The 20,793-nt window shown below is 36.9% G+C and overlaps 1 protein-coding gene across 4 annotated transcripts in view; it reads left to right on the top strand.

Annotated features, from left to right (window-relative positions):
• Nucleotides 1-20,793, top strand: part of Ahctf1 (AT-hook containing transcription factor 1) — a 53,983-nt gene that overhangs the window by 12,453 nt on the left and 20,737 nt on the right. For all 4 annotated transcript variants that reach the window (XM_060364785.1, XM_060364784.1, XM_060364782.1 and 1 more), the window contains exons 6-26: nucleotides 180-296; nucleotides 854-938; nucleotides 2,051-2,201; nucleotides 3,196-3,328; nucleotides 3,421-3,602; nucleotides 4,271-4,332; nucleotides 4,432-4,560; nucleotides 5,371-5,461; nucleotides 6,966-7,055; nucleotides 8,283-8,423; nucleotides 9,106-9,210; nucleotides 10,570-10,663; nucleotides 12,468-12,591; nucleotides 12,728-12,784; nucleotides 14,316-14,462; nucleotides 14,975-15,162; nucleotides 17,559-17,703; nucleotides 17,780-17,911; nucleotides 19,054-19,201; nucleotides 19,373-19,523; nucleotides 20,236-20,343. In XM_060364785.1, coding sequence (XP_060220768.1) covers nucleotides 180-296; nucleotides 854-938; nucleotides 2,051-2,201; nucleotides 3,196-3,328; nucleotides 3,421-3,602; nucleotides 4,271-4,332; nucleotides 4,432-4,560; nucleotides 5,371-5,461; nucleotides 6,966-7,055; nucleotides 8,283-8,423; nucleotides 9,106-9,210; nucleotides 10,570-10,663; nucleotides 12,468-12,591; nucleotides 12,728-12,784; nucleotides 14,316-14,462; nucleotides 14,975-15,162; nucleotides 17,559-17,703; nucleotides 17,780-17,911; nucleotides 19,054-19,201; nucleotides 19,373-19,523; nucleotides 20,236-20,343 — 2,580 coding nt within the window. The remainder of the gene's footprint in view (nucleotides 1-179; nucleotides 297-853; nucleotides 939-2,050; nucleotides 2,202-3,195; nucleotides 3,329-3,420; nucleotides 3,603-4,270; nucleotides 4,333-4,431; nucleotides 4,561-5,370; nucleotides 5,462-6,965; nucleotides 7,056-8,282; nucleotides 8,424-9,105; nucleotides 9,211-10,569; nucleotides 10,664-12,467; nucleotides 12,592-12,727; nucleotides 12,785-14,315; nucleotides 14,463-14,974; nucleotides 15,163-17,558; nucleotides 17,704-17,779; nucleotides 17,912-19,053; nucleotides 19,202-19,372; nucleotides 19,524-20,235; nucleotides 20,344-20,793) is intronic.

Below are 20,793 nucleotides of genomic sequence, written 5' to 3'. Positions count from 1 at the left end.
TCTCAGGGTGCTCTTTGAGAATGACAGGAATGGCGTGCATTGTGTGCCATATCCCCCAAAGCACTGAATGTAGGCAACTGTACAGTGTCTCTTTAACCCAGATTTTTAGAAGAGGTACTTTCTTCCAAACCTTAAACTTTAATTTGAAAATAAGCAGTGTGTTATTTTGTTTGTTTTAGGTATTATACACAGTTAGAAGGTGGAAGGGTTCCTGTCTATGCAGTTGTCTTTCAAGAACCTGAGAATGATCCTCGTAACTGCTGTTACTTATGGGCTGTTCAGTCCACACAAGATAGGTTAGTATGCCTGTTGTTTCTAAAAACGCGGGTCGTGAGGCTGAAGATAGAGCAAGCAGTAAAGAAGTCAAACTGGAACACATTGTTTCTTTTGAAATGTTGGAATTATATTAACCACTGTCATAATGTGATAGCTCTACACCTTGTGCTGTGTGTGCATTGTGCCTGATTTATTTGGTGCCTTTGCTTCGTGTCCTTATTGCAAAGCCCTCTTCTTGTATAGGGTGTGATCTTTATAAGAGTGGAGGGCATGTCTCTGAAGGTATGTTCGCTGCACTTGCCATGGGATGAGTCTGTACATACTCTTCTTGTCCAGGAGTTAGTGTGGTACAAAGGAAGGTAGGGAAGGCAGTTGCTATTTTTTAGGTCGCCATATACATAACTAAAATACACTTATTGAGAGAGGAATGTCTGAGAAAAAATATTGAATAAATAGATAAAATCTATTCTGTACAACTGCAGTTAGTCATCAGCATTCAATGTGTTATGTAAAAAAATGGGAGGATAAGATGTAGGCTCCATGTTTTAGTGTCTCGGGTAATTTCTCTTTCTTACAGTGAAGGGGATGTTTTGAGTTTGCATCTGCTTCAGCTCGCTTTTGGTGATAGAAAATGCTTGGCATCAGGGCAAATCTTATATGAGGTAAGTGGTTATTAGAATATTATTTTTGTCTATTTTGTGTTCTTATAAAAAATAACATTACTCTCATGTTCAACTTAAGGCTGTATTCATCTTGTAATGGAAGAAGTAATAGGTTAATGAGCTTGAGCTTTCTAATGCTCTTCACCTATTTTGCCATTGCAGCACTGTAAATTTTTCTAGGTGTTTTTTTTCCCCCCAAGTTTGTTACCTAATTGTACTACCCAGAAGAAATGCTCCTAACTTTATTCTGATATATCAAGCAGAAAGTACACCATGAATAACTTCAGGGTGTATACATGAAGATGACTACTTATTTGTCTAACTGAATTTCCAAAATTAAAAAAAAAAAGTGTTACAAATAGCTATATTTTCTAAACTCTAGAACAGACTTTCTGAACTAAATGTTTAGGTATCTGGATGATTTTAGGGAATATGAATTGTAATGATTACAATTTTTTCTGGGAACATCTCAACCTTTTGTTAGATTTTAAGGGAATCTGTGATAAGAGAATTTTAAGCTGTGCTTAGTGGCACGTGGCTTTAATGTGAGCACTGAGCATAGGCAGGTAATTCTCTAGGAGCTCAAGGCCACCTTTGTCCACAGAGTGAGTCCAGCACAGTCAGTTACACAGAGAGACCCTGACTTGAAAAGAGGGAGGGGTGGGTGGGTAAAAACTATACTTGTTCAGTGAGCAAAAGTTTCTCTTTTAAGAATCAATACTCAGTTCTTTTGAGGCAAGGCGAGTTCTAGGACAGTCAGGACTACGTAGAGACACCTTGTCTCAAAACAAAACTGAGCAAAAAAACTATTCTTAAGAATTGACTTAACACAGAAATAGACTTGCTGCTTATGGTGTTCCGTTTTGTACTCCAGCTAGTAGTGTGTGAGTGCTCTCATATTTTATACAACTGCAGAACAGTTACTGGTAATCATTTTTGAGAATGTAATTCTAGCTTGGTATCTACATTTATTGTTGTTTATACTTTTATGGCCTTCAGAGTGATTAGATCTTTTAAGTCTTTTTGTGTGGAAAAACTTAATATAGGAATGTTTGATTTTAAAATACTTACATTTAGAATAGTGTTAAAATTTGTGCATTTTTATGTTGCAGGGATTAGAATACTGCGAAGAAAGATACACGCTGGATCTAGCAGGTGGCATGTTCCCCTTAAGGGGACAGACTAGTAATACCAAATTGTTGGGATGCCAGAGTATAGAGAGATTTCCGTCTCATGGTGACAGGGAAGAAAGTATGAGAGAAGGTTGGTAAATACTCTTAACTATTTGTGTGATGACTTAACATTTATGTCAGAAATACTGATTAATTAAGTTGAAAATTAAGATCCTGGTTATGTCATTTATTCAGTCTTTTAGATCTTTCTTGCTCTCTGGATTGCCATACAGAACTGCAGAACTGAGACATGAGCTAGTGTTTGAATCCATTTCAACATGTAGTCTCCATTTCTCCATTTTAGTTAGTACAGTTTGTCATTTTGAGCCATGCTGTGTTTACCTTGACACACATCCCCCACCCCCTTTTATTTTAATTTCCTTCTTCTGAGTAAAGATCCTGGGGTAGATATTTTAAACCTTTAACTTTTTTTTTTTTTTTTTTTTTTGCATTTTTAGTCCTGTTTCTCCTTCTGTAGGTGATACTCTTATGTCACAGATTTCTTCTGCTAAGTTCATTCATCCCATGGATGCCCCAGTGTCATATTTCCCACTTTTTAGTTTGTGATTCTGTTTTTACATCCAAATGAACATGTCAGTTTACCGTGTCATTTCTCTTATTCTCTCGACATCTTCCTCTCAGTTGCCTTTAGTGGTGTCTGAGGTTTTTACTTTTGTCTCCCTGCCGAGGCCCCTTCTGGTGCCCTTTTGCCACGGTCTAGGTATTTGTGTGTGTTTGCCTTCCCTGTATGGTTAGAGCTAAGCTAAGTTCCTCTAAAAAATTAAACCTCAGTGCTTAAGAATATTCATTTTGGGTACTGGATTAACTTCTGGTGCTAGCTGTGTACCATCTTGGGGGGGGGAATATTCCCAGAAACTGTACTTTGTTGTCTGAAACAAGTAAAGATAGAATGTTCTGATGAGAACATCCTAATAGCTAAAGAGTAATATCAGAGTCTAAGTGAGACTTGAAAAATGGTTTGATAAATGCTGAAATATGAATTAAATCTTACTGGGATTCTGTTGTGGTTTACGTTTAGGTTCTGTTTTCTGTTTTTGAAAAGTAGTTGGGGTTTTCTTTTGCAGCTCTCTCCCCTGATACCAGTGTCTCTGTCTTTACCTGGCAAGTGAATATATATGGACAGGGAAAGCCTTCTGTATATTTAGGACTTTTTGACATAAATCGTTGGTATCATGCACAGATGCCAGATTCACTGAGGTATGATTATTCTGTTTTCTCGCCCCTTCTCCCTCAGATATGGCCATGTGTAGCTGATCAGTGTCACAATACTTTTAAATGTTTTCTTTTAGATCAGGAGAATCTCTGCATAATTGCTCTTATTTTGCATTGTGGTCATTGGATTCAGTTGTAAGTAGGACTTCTCCACATCACATCTTGGACATATTAGTACATGAGAGAAGTTTAAGCCGAGGGGTTCCTCCTTCATACCCACCTCCTGAGCAGTTTTTTAACCCAAGTACTTTTAATTTTGGTATGTATTTTTATAAATTTTTGAGGAAAATACTATATAATTATAAAATGTCAGTTCTATATCAGTTTATATGTATTGTCATTTGTCCATATTTCACTGTCATTTAACTTACATAAATTCTTTGATGCAGTTACATGTACAAAAGAAACTTAAGTGTTTATAAATTCTGTTTTGAACCTTTTTAGAAAATGTCAGTTAATACGTTAGTGATAAAGTTTATCACTATCTCTGAAAAAGTTTTCTTAAGAATTTATACTTGCCTGGCAGTGGTGGTACATGCTTTTAATCTCAGCACTCAGGAGGCAGAGACAGGCAGATCTCTTGAGTTTGAGGATGGCTAGGGATGCATAGAGAATTTCTGTCTCAAAAAAAAAAAAAAACAGCAGCAACAAATTTATTCTTGTTGGGTGTGCTTGGTCTATGCCTTTAATTCCAGCAGAGGCAGGAGGATCTCTTGAGAGTTTAAGAGTTCACAGTGAGATCCTGCTTGCTTGGTGTTTTGTTCTTTTTTTTTTTTTTTTTTTTTTTTTAGGGGGAGAACTGATTCATTCTATATAATCATTTGGTTATAATACTCTATAAGAATAATTTTGATTAGTTCTATGTAATAATTTGGAATAATATAATTTTGAAATAATTCAAATTTTAAAATATTTTTTCTTTTTTAGATGCCACTTGTTTGTTAAACTCTGGAGTTATCCATGTAACTTGTACTGGATTTCAGAAGGAGGTATGTATGAATTAACTACATGCGGTTTGTGTGTTGAGTATTTCTTAAATTAAATTTGAATTGATGATGGCTGATGTTGGACTAATTTCTCTATTACAGACTTTGACATTTTTAAAGAAATCAGGACCATCTCTTAAAGAAGTCATTCCTGATAGTTATAACCGATGTCTTGTTGCTGGTCTCCTCTCACCAAGACTTATTGATGTTCAGCCTTCCAGTTTAAGTCAGGTGAGATATTTAACTACATTCTATCTTTTGAATATATTTTTTGCAAAAGCGAGTGATGTGGAACTGTATTCATTCTGTATTTTCATGTTCAAGGATCAATAGCTGTGGTCGTGGGATTTGGCTTCCACGCCCACTAACTTAGCTAGAGAGATAGATGCTCAGTGGTTAAGAACACCGGTTACTCTTGCAGAGGGCCCAGGTTCATTTCCCAGGACCTGCAGTGTGCCTTGTCACAACCACCTGTAACTCCCGTTCCAGGGGACCTGATGATGGTTTCTTGACTGCTGCTGGCACCAGCTGTACACATGGTACACACATAGATGCCAGCAAAATAACTTGTAAGAAGTCACACATAGAGCTGGGCTTGGCAAGGCAAGCATGTAATCCTAGTTACTGAGGTAACGAGATCAAAGTTGGGCTGGCCAGTGTGTTTGTACAAGCCTTTCTTGTACAACTTCCTGAGATTCTCTCAAAATAAAAAGAGGACTGAGGATGATGAATAGATTAGTCGGAGAGTGAGGGCTTGCTTGTGACTTAGGCTCCTTAGCTGTCTAGTTAGTCATATAAATGAGTCTTTTCTGGGTGTTAAGATTGTCCCATCTCCTTACCAATGCTGCATATTACTGTCCTTTCTTTTCCCACTGTTTCATCTAGGTTGCCCTCAGACTTAGATCCTCTCATCTTAGCCCAAGTTCTGGAATTTTGGGCATGTGCTTTATTGTCTGACTATCACCAAACTAGAGGGTCATAATTATGTTCCAACCTTTCACAGCTTGTGATTTCATACAGTCTTTTTCTTTAACATTTTAGGAAGAACAATTAGAAGCTATATTGTCAGCAGCAATTCAGACAAGTTCCTTGGGACTGTTGACTGGTTACATCAGAACGTGGATAATAGAAGGTAACAGTTTCACTTTGTAAAAATAAAACATTTGTATTCTTAGAATTACAGTTCATTGTTTTACTTTTTAATTAAACTTTTTTCATGAAATCATTTTAAATTCACATAAAACTGTAGGGCCTAATACAGTGTGAGTCTGTGTATGCTTTATACCAGCTTCTCCCCCAGTGATAGTCTAGCAAACGTCTTGTGCAAATCTTCCAAGATCCCAAACATTGCCCCCATATTTACCTCCTCTTGCCCTGTGCCTGAGCACTAATCTACTCTCTACTGCTACAGTTTTGTTATATGGTTGTAAACTGAATCATGCAGTGTATTGTATACATTTTCATACACTTTTTCTGCTCAGCTAAAGTCCCTAGAGATGCATTCACAGTATTGTCTGTATCTCTTTTGCTTATTACATGTGTATGTGTACATGTACATACTCTGCCCCATAATGATCTCTTGTGAACCACTTGAAAGAAAGCATTGTGTTTTGTTTGCTTGGTAAGTTGTTTTTTTTTTTTTTCGAGACATTGTTTCTCTGCATAGCCTTGGCTTTCCTGAGCTTGCAATGGCCTCCACCTAACACAGACCCTGCCTGCTTCTGCCTCCCTGAGTGCTGAGATTATAGCCTGCGAAACCTCACCTAGCTTGCATCCTTTTTTTTTTAACTCATTTATTTTATTTGAAAACAAAAGATGCTCACCTACCAAACGAAGGTTAACATTACTTGAAAACCTACCAATGTTCCAGAAGTGTTTTTAGAGCTATTGTGAATGGGGGAATACAGCATTTTGTGTGTGTGTGTGTTTTGAGTTGTTTGGGATTTGTTTTGTTTTGTTTTGTTTTTGAGATAGGTTTTCTCTGTGTATCCCTGGCTGTCTTGGAACTTGCTCTGTAGACCAAGCTGGCCTTGAACTCAGAAATTTGAATGCCTCTGACTCCCAAATGCTGGGATTAAGGGCATGTGCCATCATGCCTAGCATGTTTTGAGTCTCTGAAATATTTTAAATCTTTAAATTTCTAAAGTGAATTTTTAAGACTAATGGTCCATTTCTTTTGTTGTGTTGTTTTAAAGATTGCTTTCCAGTTCGTATTATTGCTCTTCTTCATAATCCCTCTTCAACCGCATTCAGCACCTTAGGCATTATTGCTCCTGTGAGGAGGTGCTGCAAGATACATTTGGTAGACGTTAATGTTAAATTCGTGAACTTAGCTAAGGTGCTTTCTTCCTGCTTGCTGGTTCCTCCTGAAAAGTTACTAATTTTCTATTTTTGTTTTGTTTGTTTGTTTTTCAAGACTGGTTTTCTTATATAATAAGCTCTGGCTTGCTTTGTAAAGACCAGGCTGACCTTGAACTCACAGAGGTCCACCTGCCTCTGCCTCCCGAGTGCTGGGATTAAAGATGTGCACCACAATGCCTGGCTAATTTTCATTTTAGAGTTGGTAATCATTTTTTTTTTTTTTTTTTTTTGGTAATCGTTCTTTTTGTCTTTTCTTTTCTATAAATACAAATAAGAACAACCCAATTCTGCTGCTAATCTACGATTTGTTCTTGAGTGGACATGGAATAAGGTGGTTCTCACAAAAGAAGAATTTGACAGGCTTTGTGAGTATTAAATCTGGATCTGGGGCAAATTTTAATAGTTAAAAGCTATTCTTGATTAATGTTTTAATCACAAAACATTTGTTGGAGACAAGGTTTTAATACCTTTGCTGTTATTCCAGTAGCTTTTTAAAAAAGATTTCTTTGTGTATTTGTGTATTAAGTGCTATCTGCATGTATACTAGAAGAGAGCATCAGATCACATTACAGATAGTTGTGAACTACTGTGTGGCTGCTGAGAATTGAACTCTGGACTTTTTAACCACCGACCCATCTCTGCAGCCCAGTCCAGCTTCTGGGGATTAAACAACCCCAGGAGTCACATATCAGATGTTTATATTACTATTTATAACACTAGCAAAATTACACTTGAGAAGTAGCAACAAAAACAGTTTTATGGGTGGGAGTCACTGCAACATGAAGATCTGTATTGAAGAGTTGCAGCATTAGGAGGGTTGAGAAGCCCTGCTCTAGCCCATGCTTGTCTTGAACTTGAGTTGAGCCGGTCTCTGAGTGCTTGAGTCACAGGCATGAGCTACCATATCTAGCTCAGTTGTAGTGTTACTATTTTGGGATGTAAAATCTTAAGATTTACAGACCTATAAAAAATGTTGATATTAAAGTGATTGAAGGATTTTAGCAAAAGCTTTTTACTGGCATAAGCTATACTAGTATAACCGTCACAGTATGTGGCAAAGATGATGCAGCCTTTACCTCCCTAGTGCTGGGGTTACAGTTGTGTGCCTCCACACCTGACTATAACTTAGCCATTGTTGTAGTTTTAAGTTTTTGTGCTGGTTAACGGAGACCTTGCATTGTGGGTTTTTGTTTTGTTTTAGACCTAGGATAATTCAAGTACAGATAAATTTAAGTATTATAAATGTGTTAGAAGAAAATTAGAATTTGATTTGAGGGACTTGGAAGTTAAAATAGTTATTGCTTAGACCAGTCACACATTAAGTACTGATGTGATTAAATGGCTCCCGAAAGTAAATTCATATCTATGACTTGTAGTAGTTATGAAGATAGGCTGCAGACCTATTTTGAGTTCATAATATTACTCTGGTTTTATATTGAAAATGCTTTTTTTTAGTTCTTAGCTTATAAGTTCTAAGTTCCTAGCTTATATTTGTAAAGGCTATCATTTTTCAGGGTGATGGGTCTTCAGAAAAGTGTACATTGACTCTAAGTTACTGTGTTGACACTAACCCTGCATTTTATCCTTGGAAGGTGCACCGTTATTTGATGGCTCCTGTCGTTTCATCGACCCACAAACCATCCAGTCTATCCAGCAGTGCCATTTACTTCTCAGCAACCTTAACACAGTCTTAAGCTGTTTTGCAATGGAGGCCCAGGGAATCACTGAAAGAGGTGTGCACTTTATACGGATGTTTTGTTCAATTTTACTTAATTCACTTACATTTCTTGTTTACTTGGTGATTGACGCATTGTGTAAAGAGGAAATTATTGCTCAAATGAAGTTTTTTAACTTCTGTGTGGATATATGTATGGTGTATGTGAATATGAGTGAGTATGTGCCATGTTGTGTGGGTGTTACAAGAGAAGGTTGGTTCTTCTCTGTCCACTTTTATGTGTGTTCTAGGGATTGAACTTAGGTCTCCTAGCTTTTTTGACAGGTGCCTTTACTCACTGGACCATCTTAGTAGCCTTAGAATTTACTGCCACTAGTAGAATTTAAATTCAAAGTTAACATGTATTTTTGTACTTAAAAAAGTTACTTTTTGTTTGTTTGTTTTGCTTTATGCCATTTCAACAAAGGAAAAAGTACAGTTTCATTTAAAAACCTAATTTGAACAGTCTTATTTTCGATCTATTTTAATTGCATTTTGCATGAAATAGTTAATTGTGGTTTGCTTAAAAGTGCTTTTTAGTCAGTGTGTTATCTTAACACTCTAGAGATTCGCTTATCCTTACTTTGGTTCAGTGTATACTAAATATTAACTAAATTATCTGTGGATACTCTTGATTGTTTTTGATCTGGCATTCATGGTAAGTAAACTGGAAGTTACACAGCCCGTGTTAATTCTTCTAGGACTGGTGGACTTGAGCAATAAGCACATGGTCACCCAGCTCATCTGCCAGTACGCACAGATGGTCCTGTGGTTCTCACATTCCGGGCTTCTACCTGAAGGCCTAGGTAACGTATGTAATATGTAAATATTTATTGAAACATCCTGATTCCATAATGTTTTCGTTCAGTTCTGAGCCTTCATGTTTTCAGTATTCATTCTCCCTTACTTTGTATCTTCATTGCTTCCCAGAGGCTCTGTTTGTATATATTTGTATTGACATATAAAATGAGCAAATTTGAGAAAACACGGCTTTTAAAAATGCTACTACATATAACTTAGACCCATCAAACTATAATTTTAAAACCTAAGTTACTGATGTTTTCAGTATTCTGTAGTTTTGAGAAAAGGTCTCACTGTGTATCCCTGTTTTGCTTGAAATTCATGTAGACCAGGCTAATCTCAAAATCAGAGTTTATCCTGCCTCTTCCTCCTGGATGTAGGATTAAAGGCACCCCAACATGCCTGGCCTGTGTAATGTTTTCTTAATATGGCTATTTTTTGTTTTGTTTTGTTTCCAGATAGGGTTTCACTTTTTAGCTCTGCCTGTCCTAACTCCCAAAGATCCTCCTGCCTCTGCCTTTGCAGTAGTAGGATTAAAGGCATGCACCCCATGTCCAGCGTTAATATGGCTGTTAATACTTTTTCAATTGAATAATAATAAAAACTGAGAATTAGAGACTTGAGAGAGTCTTGGTATTGACTTTTATAGAGTTTGTTGTGTGTCTAGGAGGCATAGTAGATTTTACTTAGATTTTGCTCTATTTACTGCATATGTAACTGTTGGTCTTTCTCTTTTACACTTCACTTACACTCTCACTTGAACAGATTGTGAATATTATATACTCCAAATTCGTTTTTGTGCACCAGGAGTAAAATTATTAGGAGTGCTTTCTAGGCTGTTCAGTACACCCAGTATCCTTGGTACAATTTTCAAGAGATTGTTTTTCTTAATCTGTGTATGTATTTGTTTATTTATATGTTGGGTGTGTATAAATACGTAATAATTCTTTGACATTATCATATATATATATAATATATCTTGAGCATATTTACCTTCTGCTCTTTCTCAGACTCCTCCCAGATCCATCCCTCTACTGCACCCCACCTTATACATGTTTGTTTTGTTTTGTTTTGTTTTTAAAGAGTATGTTGTGTTGATTAAATTTTAGCAAGACTAGGCCAGGTGGTGGTGGTGCATGCCTTTAATTTCAGCACTTGGGAGGCAGAGGCAGGGCTGGTCTACAAAGCAAATTCTAGGACAGCGAGGGCGACATAGAGAAACCTTGCCTCAGATAACAAAAAGTAAATTTTAGGAAGTTTTAAAATTTATTATGTAATTGCAGTAAATCAGTTTTTATAATCTTTAAATTTTGAGATATTTTGGCAATATTGCTAACTTTCCCTAACTTTAATAAATCCTCCAGATGATGCTCTGCAGCTATCAAGACTGCGTTACAACTATCCTGTAATTGAGAACTACTACACCAGTCGTCGGCAGAAGTGTGGGCGCTCACCCAGGTACCGTGCAGCCAGACCACAGCGCTCGTTCTCATGCTGGGAAAAGAGTTGAACTTCTCAGTCAAAAATTGTCATCACTGACATTACTAGCTGAAATGTGTGCTTTAACTAAATGCCTATGCTTTTTTTAATTGAAAATAATTTTTTCTATAAAGGCGCCTACTCCCCAATTCTTCCCAGCTCTTCCCCCCCACCCCAGTCCACATCTTTTCTTGCTCTCATTAGAAAGCAAACAAGCATCTTAAAAAAAAAGATGAAATAAAAACAAGTGAACAGAAAAAAAAAAAGCCAAGAAATACCATTGATAAACACATAAATCCCCTAAAAACATATCATTGGAAACTAAGATAAAGACTGTAGGATAAGAAGAAAATGGGCAGACAAAGCATTATGAAACAAAAAATACCATAGAGTTTGTGTTAGCCATCTACTGCTGGGCATAGGGCCTTGCAGATGATAAAAAAGCATACGTAATAATTCTAAAAAATCTACCAATTGATAAACACTTAGCAAAGTAGCAGGGTACAAAATTTATACACAAAAATCAGTGGCCTTCCTGTAAACAAAGGACAAGAGCATGAGAAAGAAACCAGGGGAAGAAAAGTACCTCTTACAGTAGTCTCAAAGAACAAAATATCTTGGGGTACTCTAATCAAGCAAGTGAAAGGCTTGTATAAAGCCTTTTAAGACATTAACACCAGCATTTTTAAAGTCAGCATACTATCAGTATTTCCTAAATAATATGATATTCATGAGTGATTTGTCAGGAGTTTGTAGAATCACATTTCAGCCCCCAGGAACTCCATTTGGAAAAGAGATTACAATCTTCTACTCACGAAAAAACTGTAAATATATCGTGAATTGTTTATTTTAACAGTTAAAGACAAAACAAAAAAGAATAGCTTAGTTGGGTTGCTTGGAAATAAAAACTATGGTAGAATGAATGTTTAGAACCTGAATCCTGACTATAGACTTAAACAGACTTCTTCCTCCAGTTGAAGTGAAAGACCAGGTAACACTTAGGGTATGGTTCACAAGCACTTATTCTGGATTTCTTAGGTCAGATTCTCCTGGGAATCAGCTATAATGATAATGCACTTTGAATTTTGGAATTCCCAGTGCTTTAATGTAACTGTTGCTTGGGAAATCGATTGTGAGGCAGAGAGTGGCTGAGGCTGTAGAACTTACTGTAGCTGAGCATGACATTGAACTTGATTCTCCTACCTCTTCTGTGTGCTAAGATTGTAGGCGTGGGCCACTTCTCCTGATTCTAATAGGCATATTCTGAAATTTGATGGTCGTTATTTTGTGTAACCTGTGGAAGTTTTGCTACATTTCCTGATGGCCTTATTTGTAAGCTGCAATGTAAATATGAAAGTATGCAGGGCACTTAGTATATGTCTGACGCTTAGACATTTTCAGTTAATTAAAAAGGCTGCTGCTGTTGATAACATTAGAGGAGGAAATAGGTGGGGCTAACATCTATTTATCACATAAGTCCTCAGTGATATATTTTTGGATAAAGAAATGAAGATTTGGCTCAGAATTGGAACAAATATTTTTACTACCTGGGGCTGTTAATGATTAGTTCAGAATGGTGATAAGTAGAATAGTCTCAGCCATTTTGCTGGTTAGATCCCATTCTGTTCTAGTGTTTGCCTTCACTGGCTGGCTTGGTAATAACTGAAACTTAACCTAGGGGTTTTTCTGACCAATGCTGCTTTATTTCTACAGTGTCATGTGTAGCGTTTGAGCTTACAGTTAACATGAATGCCGATCATGTCTGATGTTTCCCATCTTGCAGAGGGAAGTGGAACCATGACTGCTTGATGATTGATGGACTAGTTTCTCAGCTAGGAGATCAAGTTGAGAAGTTGTGGAAACGGGACGAAGGAGGCACAGGAAAATACCCTCCTGCCAGCATCCATGTAGGTTATAGTACTGTGGAACCACTTAACCCTGAACGGAAAGGAGGCAGCATTTATTACTGAGACAGGCTAGAGAAAATGGGACATGAAGAAAAGACTACAGAATGCACTAACATTTTATCTTTTTCTTTTACAGGCACTACTTGACATATATTTATTGGACAATATTACTGAAACAAGCAAACATGCTATTGTATCCTTTAAACTTTTAATAAGTATTTATGTGTACCAAAATCATAAAATTCTAGTAGTAGGACTCTCAAACATCTAACCCAGTCTCATGTTTTCTCTTTTTTTCCCACCTAGGTATTTATTCTTAACTCAGAATTAGTTTGTCAGGCTCAGATGGCTGATGATAAAAGTGTATAAAAAATACTGTTTTAGCTGGTCGTGGTGGCACACTCCTCTAATCCCAGCACTCAGGTGAATCTCTGAGTTCAACGCCAGCCTGGTCGACAGCCAAGGCTACAAAGAGAAACCCTGTCTTGAAAATAGCAACAACCAAAAAAAGAAAAAGTAAAAATTACTATTTTAGACTACTTATTCTTGGGGTGACCTTGCCTTTTAATCAGTTTCTTAAATGTGTTAAATGTGCTCTGAGGCTGGCAGCTGGGGTGAGAAGATTGAGTGGTGGTGCAGGCTGTGGGTCTGAGCTCCAGTATTGCTGGTAGTAAGCTGCTCTTCTCCATGGAGTTAATTTATGTGCTGAAAATGAATACACTAGAAGTTCACTCCAGGGGCTGGAGATACGGCTAAGTTGGGAAAATGCTTGTTAGGCAAGCATGAGGTCAGATCCCCAACATGCAGGTAATAGCCAGGGGCAGAAGTGTATGCCTCCAATCACAGTGTAAAGGAAGCATGCAGATGGATTCTATGGCTTTGCAGGACAGCCAGTTGAGTCCAGTGGTAAGATCCAGGTTTGATGAGCAAGAGACTTTCTAAAAGAAGTAAAACATAAACAGCATCTTGAGTTATCTCCCAGTATAGGCACATAGGTACACCTACCCATATACCCACACACTAAGCTAGTTTTTAAAGTTAGCTTGATATACCTTAGTTATTGTTTGAGTCCTGTGCCTTTTATCAAATTGACGAGATCGATAGTCCCCTGCAGGAGCAGTTTAGGGTAGGTATGGACTTCAAAGGAGCAAGTTCCATAACTTGAATTCTATTTTGTGACAATATTTTGTACTAATGTTTTTTAGTCTAATATATTGTTTGTTCATAATATATAAGGTATTTGCATAAGCTGCCAGTTTTTGCCAATAGAGTTGATCTGTAGCTTTTTAAAATTTTTATTGAACAAGTTATTTAAATTTACCATTTGTTTTAATGAACAAGATATTTTGTTTTGGGTTTGGTTTTTTCTTTTTTGAGACAAGGTTTGTCTGTGTAGCGCTAGCTGTCCTGGACTTAATTTGTAGATAAGGCTGGCCTTGAACTCAGATCCAGCTGCCTCTGCCTTTGCCTCCCAAATGCTGGGATTAAAGGTGTGTGCCATCATACCCGGCAAACAAGATATATTTTTGTTCAGTCTTTTGTTGTAGTGAAAATACAGAGGATAAATAAGGTTGTCATGAGACTCCTATTGCTTGTGTAATAAACTATATCCATAGCTGGATATCCCTAATGGCCTTGTAAGCATAAATTTCTTAAGCCCCCTATTTTAAGAGTGGTATGTGGTTATTTTCTTTTGTTTATTGCCCTTAATCATTTTTTAAAAGACCATTTATTTGTTACTTGATATTATGTATTCCTTTCCAAACAAAACGGATACTCCCATCGAATCTTTTCCTACTGCCTTTGCTATTTCTTGGGGCCAAGTTAAGCTAGTTCAAGGATTTTGGCTGCTAGATCATAATGACTATGAGGTAAGAATATACGTTTTTGTAAGTTATTAAATTAGATGTATGACTAGATTGATTTTGACATAAGATGTTATCTTTTCCTAGAGGTAATACAAGGATATACTTTAGTGCTCTCACCCAAGCAAGAAAGAATACCAGTTCATAACTTCAGGTTACTTGCTGTTTAAAGAAGGGGTCATGTAGGTGATGGTTGGGAGTGGTGCGACACTGACTGTTTTGTTTAGGTAAACGTTTGGGTTCTGATGTGAACCAAAGAAGACAAAATTTGCTAATGGATATGAAATCTGTATTGGAAGAATTTTATGTACAAGGCCTCAGAAATATGATATTTTTATTAAAACTTTGGTTCTTTGAACTCTACCGTAGATTAGCTTTTTGTAGCTTACATTTAATTTTGGCATATTTAGTTTTGATTTCTATGATTTTTTTTAATATTACTTGCCTTTTTTAAGAGCCAACTACTTTATCTAAATACAAAGGACTGTATTTATATTTAACACTTCATCATTTTGCAGAATGGTTTAGATCTTCTATTTCACCCAGTTACTGCAAAACCTGCATCGTGGCAGCATTCAAAAATAATGGAAGCCTTTATGAGTCAGGGAGAGTACAAACAGGCTCTCCGGTATCTTCAGACAATGAAGCCAACAGTGTCCAGCAGCACTGATATTATCCTTCACCTCACTGTTCTGCTTTTTAATAGGTAAGTATATCTTAAAAGTAGAAGCTGAGTCACATGTTAATAAGTAGAATTGATGGAATAGATAGTAATAGATATAATCAGGTGAGGCAGCATATACCTATAATCCCAATACTCAGAAAATGGAAAATTATGGACTCTAGGCCAGCCCTGGATACATGAGACCCTTTCTCAAGAAAACAAAAATACATAATTTTACAATGGTCACTTTACCTAATATCTTTATAAGACAAATACTTGGTGCCTTTCACCTAGGATGTGAAAAATAACAAGTACTTTGAATAAAAGCATGCTCGGCTGAGATAACATTGACTATCGTCTGCTGCTCATTGACGACATGTTTAGGTTAGGTATGGGCTTAACAAAAGAGCAAGTTTTATATCTGAATACTTTAACCAGATTTGAGCAGATGATTTTTTTCCCCTAGGGAGAGTTTTGTTTTTATTTGTGTGTGGTATATGTTATACATATGTGTGCATACCATGTGTGAGCATGTAGAAGCCAAAGGTCAACATTGGGTGTTTTCCTCTATAGCTCAGTTCTGGGATAGTCCATAGAATGGATATTCCAGATTCAATTCCCAGCAAGCCCCATCACCACCACCATCAGTTTCTGGCTTCAGAATAAAGAGTTACTTGAATGTTGCTAAAAAAGTTGGAAAATGTATAGCCTGTTATAGTGGTGCATTCCTTTAATCCCAGCATTTGGGAGGCAGAGTCAGGTAGTTATCTTGAGTTCGAGACCAGCCTGATCTACAGAGTACCTGTTTTGAAAAACAAAACAACAACAACAAAAAGTTGGAGAATGTTACATCACTGAAAATGATTCCTTTTTTTGAAAGTTAAAAAATACTTTTGAGAAAAAGTACCTTTATTTTATTTTATTAACTTATTTCATTGTGCAAGAAACCATTCCTAAGAATAATATCACTTCCCATTTCTGAGGAAGAAGAGAAACACCAAACAAAGCAAATTGCTTTTACAGTGAGTTATTCAATAAAGTAAAGTTCAGGGCATGTCCTGTGGTAAGTACATAATTGCCCAGTTTTCCCATATACCTGCATCTCTAATCCAAGTGTTTAATTGCTGTGTCCTTCATTCATAATACATATTTGGGGAATCTGAACTTAAATGTAAAAGGTTGGGCCACACAGTAATCATTCTAGCATTCGAGGCTTGGTTGTATAATTGTAGTTAAAAATAGCTTGTAGCTGAAAATACTCAGTATTTCAAATCTGCAAACAGCTTCTTATGGGACTATGCTTTATAAATGAGATAATCTTGTGGCTTTTTAACTATTTACATTAATGATACTACTTATTAATTATGCTGAATCCCTAAAAATGCTACTGGGACCAACTGGGTGGCTTAAGCCAGCAAAAGTACCTGTTGTGTAAGTCTGATAAACCTAGACCCAGATCAGGGTAGGAGGAGAGAAGTGACTGCACAGAGTTGTTTTGACCTCCACATCATGTATACTCAACATTCTCACACAGCATATACACATATGTATTCACGCTGTAATGGGGGATACGTCATTAGAAAAGCCATTTGCCTGGACAAAGGTTTTAAGAGCTTTTAACTTTACAAATAATACCATTTTCTCTTGCATGAGTCTTGGGAGACGTTCTTACTCAAATCACAAACCCACTTTATGACTCCCAAAGTGCACAGAATCCCAGACTGATGCTAGGAGACTCTTGATAAGAAACACTGCTTCATTTAAATGGTATGACTGATCACAGACCAGTTCAGAGCTTATATTTGATGTCTTTAACTGTTGATCTAAGTTTTCCAATTAAATCTTGGTTTCGATGGTCAAACCCTTCTACTAAGCTATGTTCCTTACTTCCCCCGAAAAGGAATTGTTAGTTTATACACACAGGTCTCCAAAATTCTATTCCCTTTTTCTGTTCATGGTAAGTATCACTGTTGTACTAAACTGATTTTTCTCTGTTGTGTCACACAAACTGTCATTTTTTTCCAGGCCACCTTAGGATTTTGCCACTTCGTCAGCCTTTTTGTTTTTCTACTACATAACACTTAAATATTGGAAAGCTGCTTAAAATTGAGGTGTCCAAATGTAGCCAAGCATAGTGGCACACACCTTTAATTCCAGCATTGGGTTTGCAGAAGCAGGCAGATCTCTGAGTTCTAAGCCACGTGGTCTACATAGTGAATTCTAGGACAGCTGGAGCTGCATAATGAGACCCTATCCTGGTGTGGGGGGGGGAGGTATGTGCCCAGTTGTTTTGTCATTAGCAAGATTCATTCAGTATTAGTATTCAGTAAAAATTTCAAGTATTTCTTAGTTCACTTGCAAATTATCTTTGAGATGCTATAAGTAGGTGACTTTCCAATGTGTTACATAGTTTTTTGAAACTTTGCTACTGATTTCAGATGCATGGTTGAGGCCTGGAACTTACTTCGACAGAACTCAAACAGAGTGAATATAGAAGAATTATTGAAGCACGCTTATGAAGTTTGTCAAGAGATAGGTTTAATGGAGGATTTACTGAAGCTGCCATTTACAGACACTGAACAGGTAATCACTGATCAGTATAAACTTGAAGAAATTTAGGGCAAACTGTTCGTTTACAAATCTGTTTTGTTCTTCCTAGGAATGTTTAGTGAAATTTTTACAGTCCAGTACCAGTGTTCAGAATCACGAATTCCTTCTAGTTCACCATTTACAGCGTGCCAATTATATTTCTGCCTTGAAACTAAACCAGACTCTGAAGAATAATCTCACGGTATGAATAACGTCTCATGTGAAATAAGAATAAGGAAAACTGAAACCTCTATTTACTTAGTTTACAAGAACCTACAGTTGAACAACTTTTTTTTTTTTTTTTTACATTGCCTGTAATTTGGAGAATCCACATTGATGTGGTTATTATTGGGAATGGAATAATACTAATATTATTCTGAATGTTCTTGTAGAACCACTCAACTAGAGGAAATAAAAGGAAGATTGCTAAAGAGCAAGAATTGTGTGCGTATAGTACAAAGAACACTGAACTTCAGAGATTAGACTGATTCTTAGCTTGTTTTGTGCATATAGGATGATCTTTGAGCCTTGGTTTCCTGGCCTGTAAAATGATATTTGTTTGTCTGCCTGGGTGCCATATCCAGTACAGCTCCAGAGATGGACCTGACTGAAGCAATGACAGACACAGAAAAGCTGGGATCTGGTGGACTGGGCTCTCTTATGGAAAAAACACAGCACCCTGGAAACTTAGCATGTTTATTATGCCATTGAACAGGGAGGTGGGGTCATAGCATATGGCTGAAATGGAGGCTAGGTTATTACATGCAGATAAACAAGGAGGTAGTGTTTATATAGAAATATAGAACACACACATATATACACATACATACACACAGCTGGATTAAGGAAGACCAGTTTATTTAATTTTGGTAGGAATAATCTTTAAGCTATAAATATCCAGCGGAAGAAAGCTACATTTTCTGTACACACTGTTAACATTCACACATGGGCCAGAGGAATCTTTTGCCTCTATGCCTAATGCATCTGTGGCAACGGTGTTTTCCATTTTCCTGTGTGTGTGAGGCTTTTGCTTCTTGACATGGCCACACACATTCACTCAGAATTTAACACCCTCAGGGTTTCCTCTATTCCCCACACATGAAACGAGCATAGTGTGTTACGTTTTTTTTTTTTTAATTAGTTGTTAAGGCTCAAAGCTTGGTAGTGGATGTTTGGAATGTACAGGTGTATACATAATTAAAGAGGTTCATGAAGTCTGAGCTGGAAAAGCGTAGATAGAAGGAAAATACTATAGGACATTCATAATTACAATTTTAGTGATTAATATATAGCAGCACCTAAAATTACGAAGATTAAATGTTTTAATTATAATGTGTTCGATAGAGTGATCGGGACCCTCGTTTGCGGGAGAGATCAGTGACTCGGAATTCTATATTAGACCAGTATGGAAAAATCCTACCTAGAGTCCAGAGAAAATTAGCCGTTGAGCGAGCTAAGCCTTACCATCTGTCAACATCTTCAGTTTTTCAAGGTGAGATTTCATTGGAGAGTGCTTACACTCAGGCTAGACGAGATACTGAGTGGTTCCCTTCCTGGAGTCATCACTGTCATTTCCTTTTGTTGTACAATCACATTGCCCTTTTTTCTTTTATAAAAACCTTGTTGTTAGAGATGCAACTGAGTTGTAGTCTTTATTTTTCAGTTTCTAGACCCAAACCATTATCGGCATTTCCAAAGAAAGCTGTAACTGGAACAGTGTTAACAAGATCTACATTCATCAGCAATGTGTTGTCTAAAATTGGAGAGGTGTGGGCAAGTCATGAACCTAAAAATGGCGTCTCACTTTACAACAGGTATTGTTCCAGTTACTTTTAAAGATTTTACGTCTTTCTTTTGTGGGTATGGTGGAGGTACAGAGCACGTGTGAAGTCAGAGGACTATTTACAAGAGTTGGTTCTCTCCTTCCACCAGGTGGTCCCAGGGATCAAACTTTGTCAAGTGCTTTTTTTTTTTTTTTTAATACCTCTTCAGTCCTGCTGCATGTGCTCTGTCCTGAACAGCAGCAGTTCCTCAGCAGGCTGCCCTCTTGATAGTGAGCCTGTTACCTAGTATAAAAAGTTAAAACTTATTTAAGTTAGCTACTTTGTTAAAAGGATTGCTTTCTCATTAAGTTCACTTTCTTTGTGTGCCTGCAGTGGAGATGAGAACGACTTGAGGGTTCTGGATTGAACTCTGTCAGTTTTCTGGCCCCATTTCAAATGTCCAGGTGGCTGTAGATATTGTTATTTGGAAACAGTGCGGGGACAAACAAAGTGAAAAATAAGTTCTTTTGTTGTTGTTTTGTCTTCTCTGTGTCTCCCTGGCTGTCCTGGACTTGCTTTGTTAGACCAGGCTGGCCTCAAACTTAGAGAAACCCGCCTGCCTCCCCAAGTGCTGGGATTAAAGGCTTATGCCACCACAACCAGCTAGAAGTCCTCTCTTTCCTTTTTTGTCTGATGTCATAGTACCTTTGCTGGCAACCCATGTGATACATAATTTAAAATCAAATTTTTATTTTTGTTGTAGTCCTAAAATAGAACAACCATCTCCTGTAGTACATCCTTTCCCACACCCAGAGCTTCCTGAGGCATTTGTTGGAACACCAGTTTCAAAAACATCCCAGAGACTTTCTAGGTGAGACTTTATTGGATTGTTTTGAAAAAACTGTAATTGTCTTCAACAGGCGCTATTTTAAATTCTAAAGTAAAAATTTGAATACTTACTGTTAAATTTTGGGAGTATAGTCATTTTAGAAAATTATAAATATTAGTCTACTTAATATTTACCTCATGTGACCTAGTGAAAATAAGTAAATGGTGTTAAAACCCTGAGAAAAATAAGCTGCCAAGCTTTGTTTTGTTTTGTTGACCTCTAAAAGAATGTTGTTTCTGTAACTATTTACTAAATCTTGACTGTGTGAAGATTTCTCTTAGGTGTACTGAAGTGTTTTGTGTTGCTTAAATGCAGTAACATTTGATCTCACCTAAATAATTTTAAAAGTCTTATTAAAAATGAAATTAAGTATATATTACTTGAAAAGTACTCATAATCAGTTTTTATTCTGACTGTTATAAATTTTAGCTG

Source organism: Meriones unguiculatus, chromosome 11 (genome assembly GCF_030254825.1).
Source record: "Meriones unguiculatus strain TT.TT164.6M chromosome 11, Bangor_MerUng_6.1, whole genome shotgun sequence".
NCBI classification, from domain to species: Eukaryota; Metazoa; Chordata; class Mammalia; order Rodentia; family Muridae; genus Meriones; species Meriones unguiculatus.
This window is presented reverse-complemented; position numbering and strand designations above follow the sequence as displayed.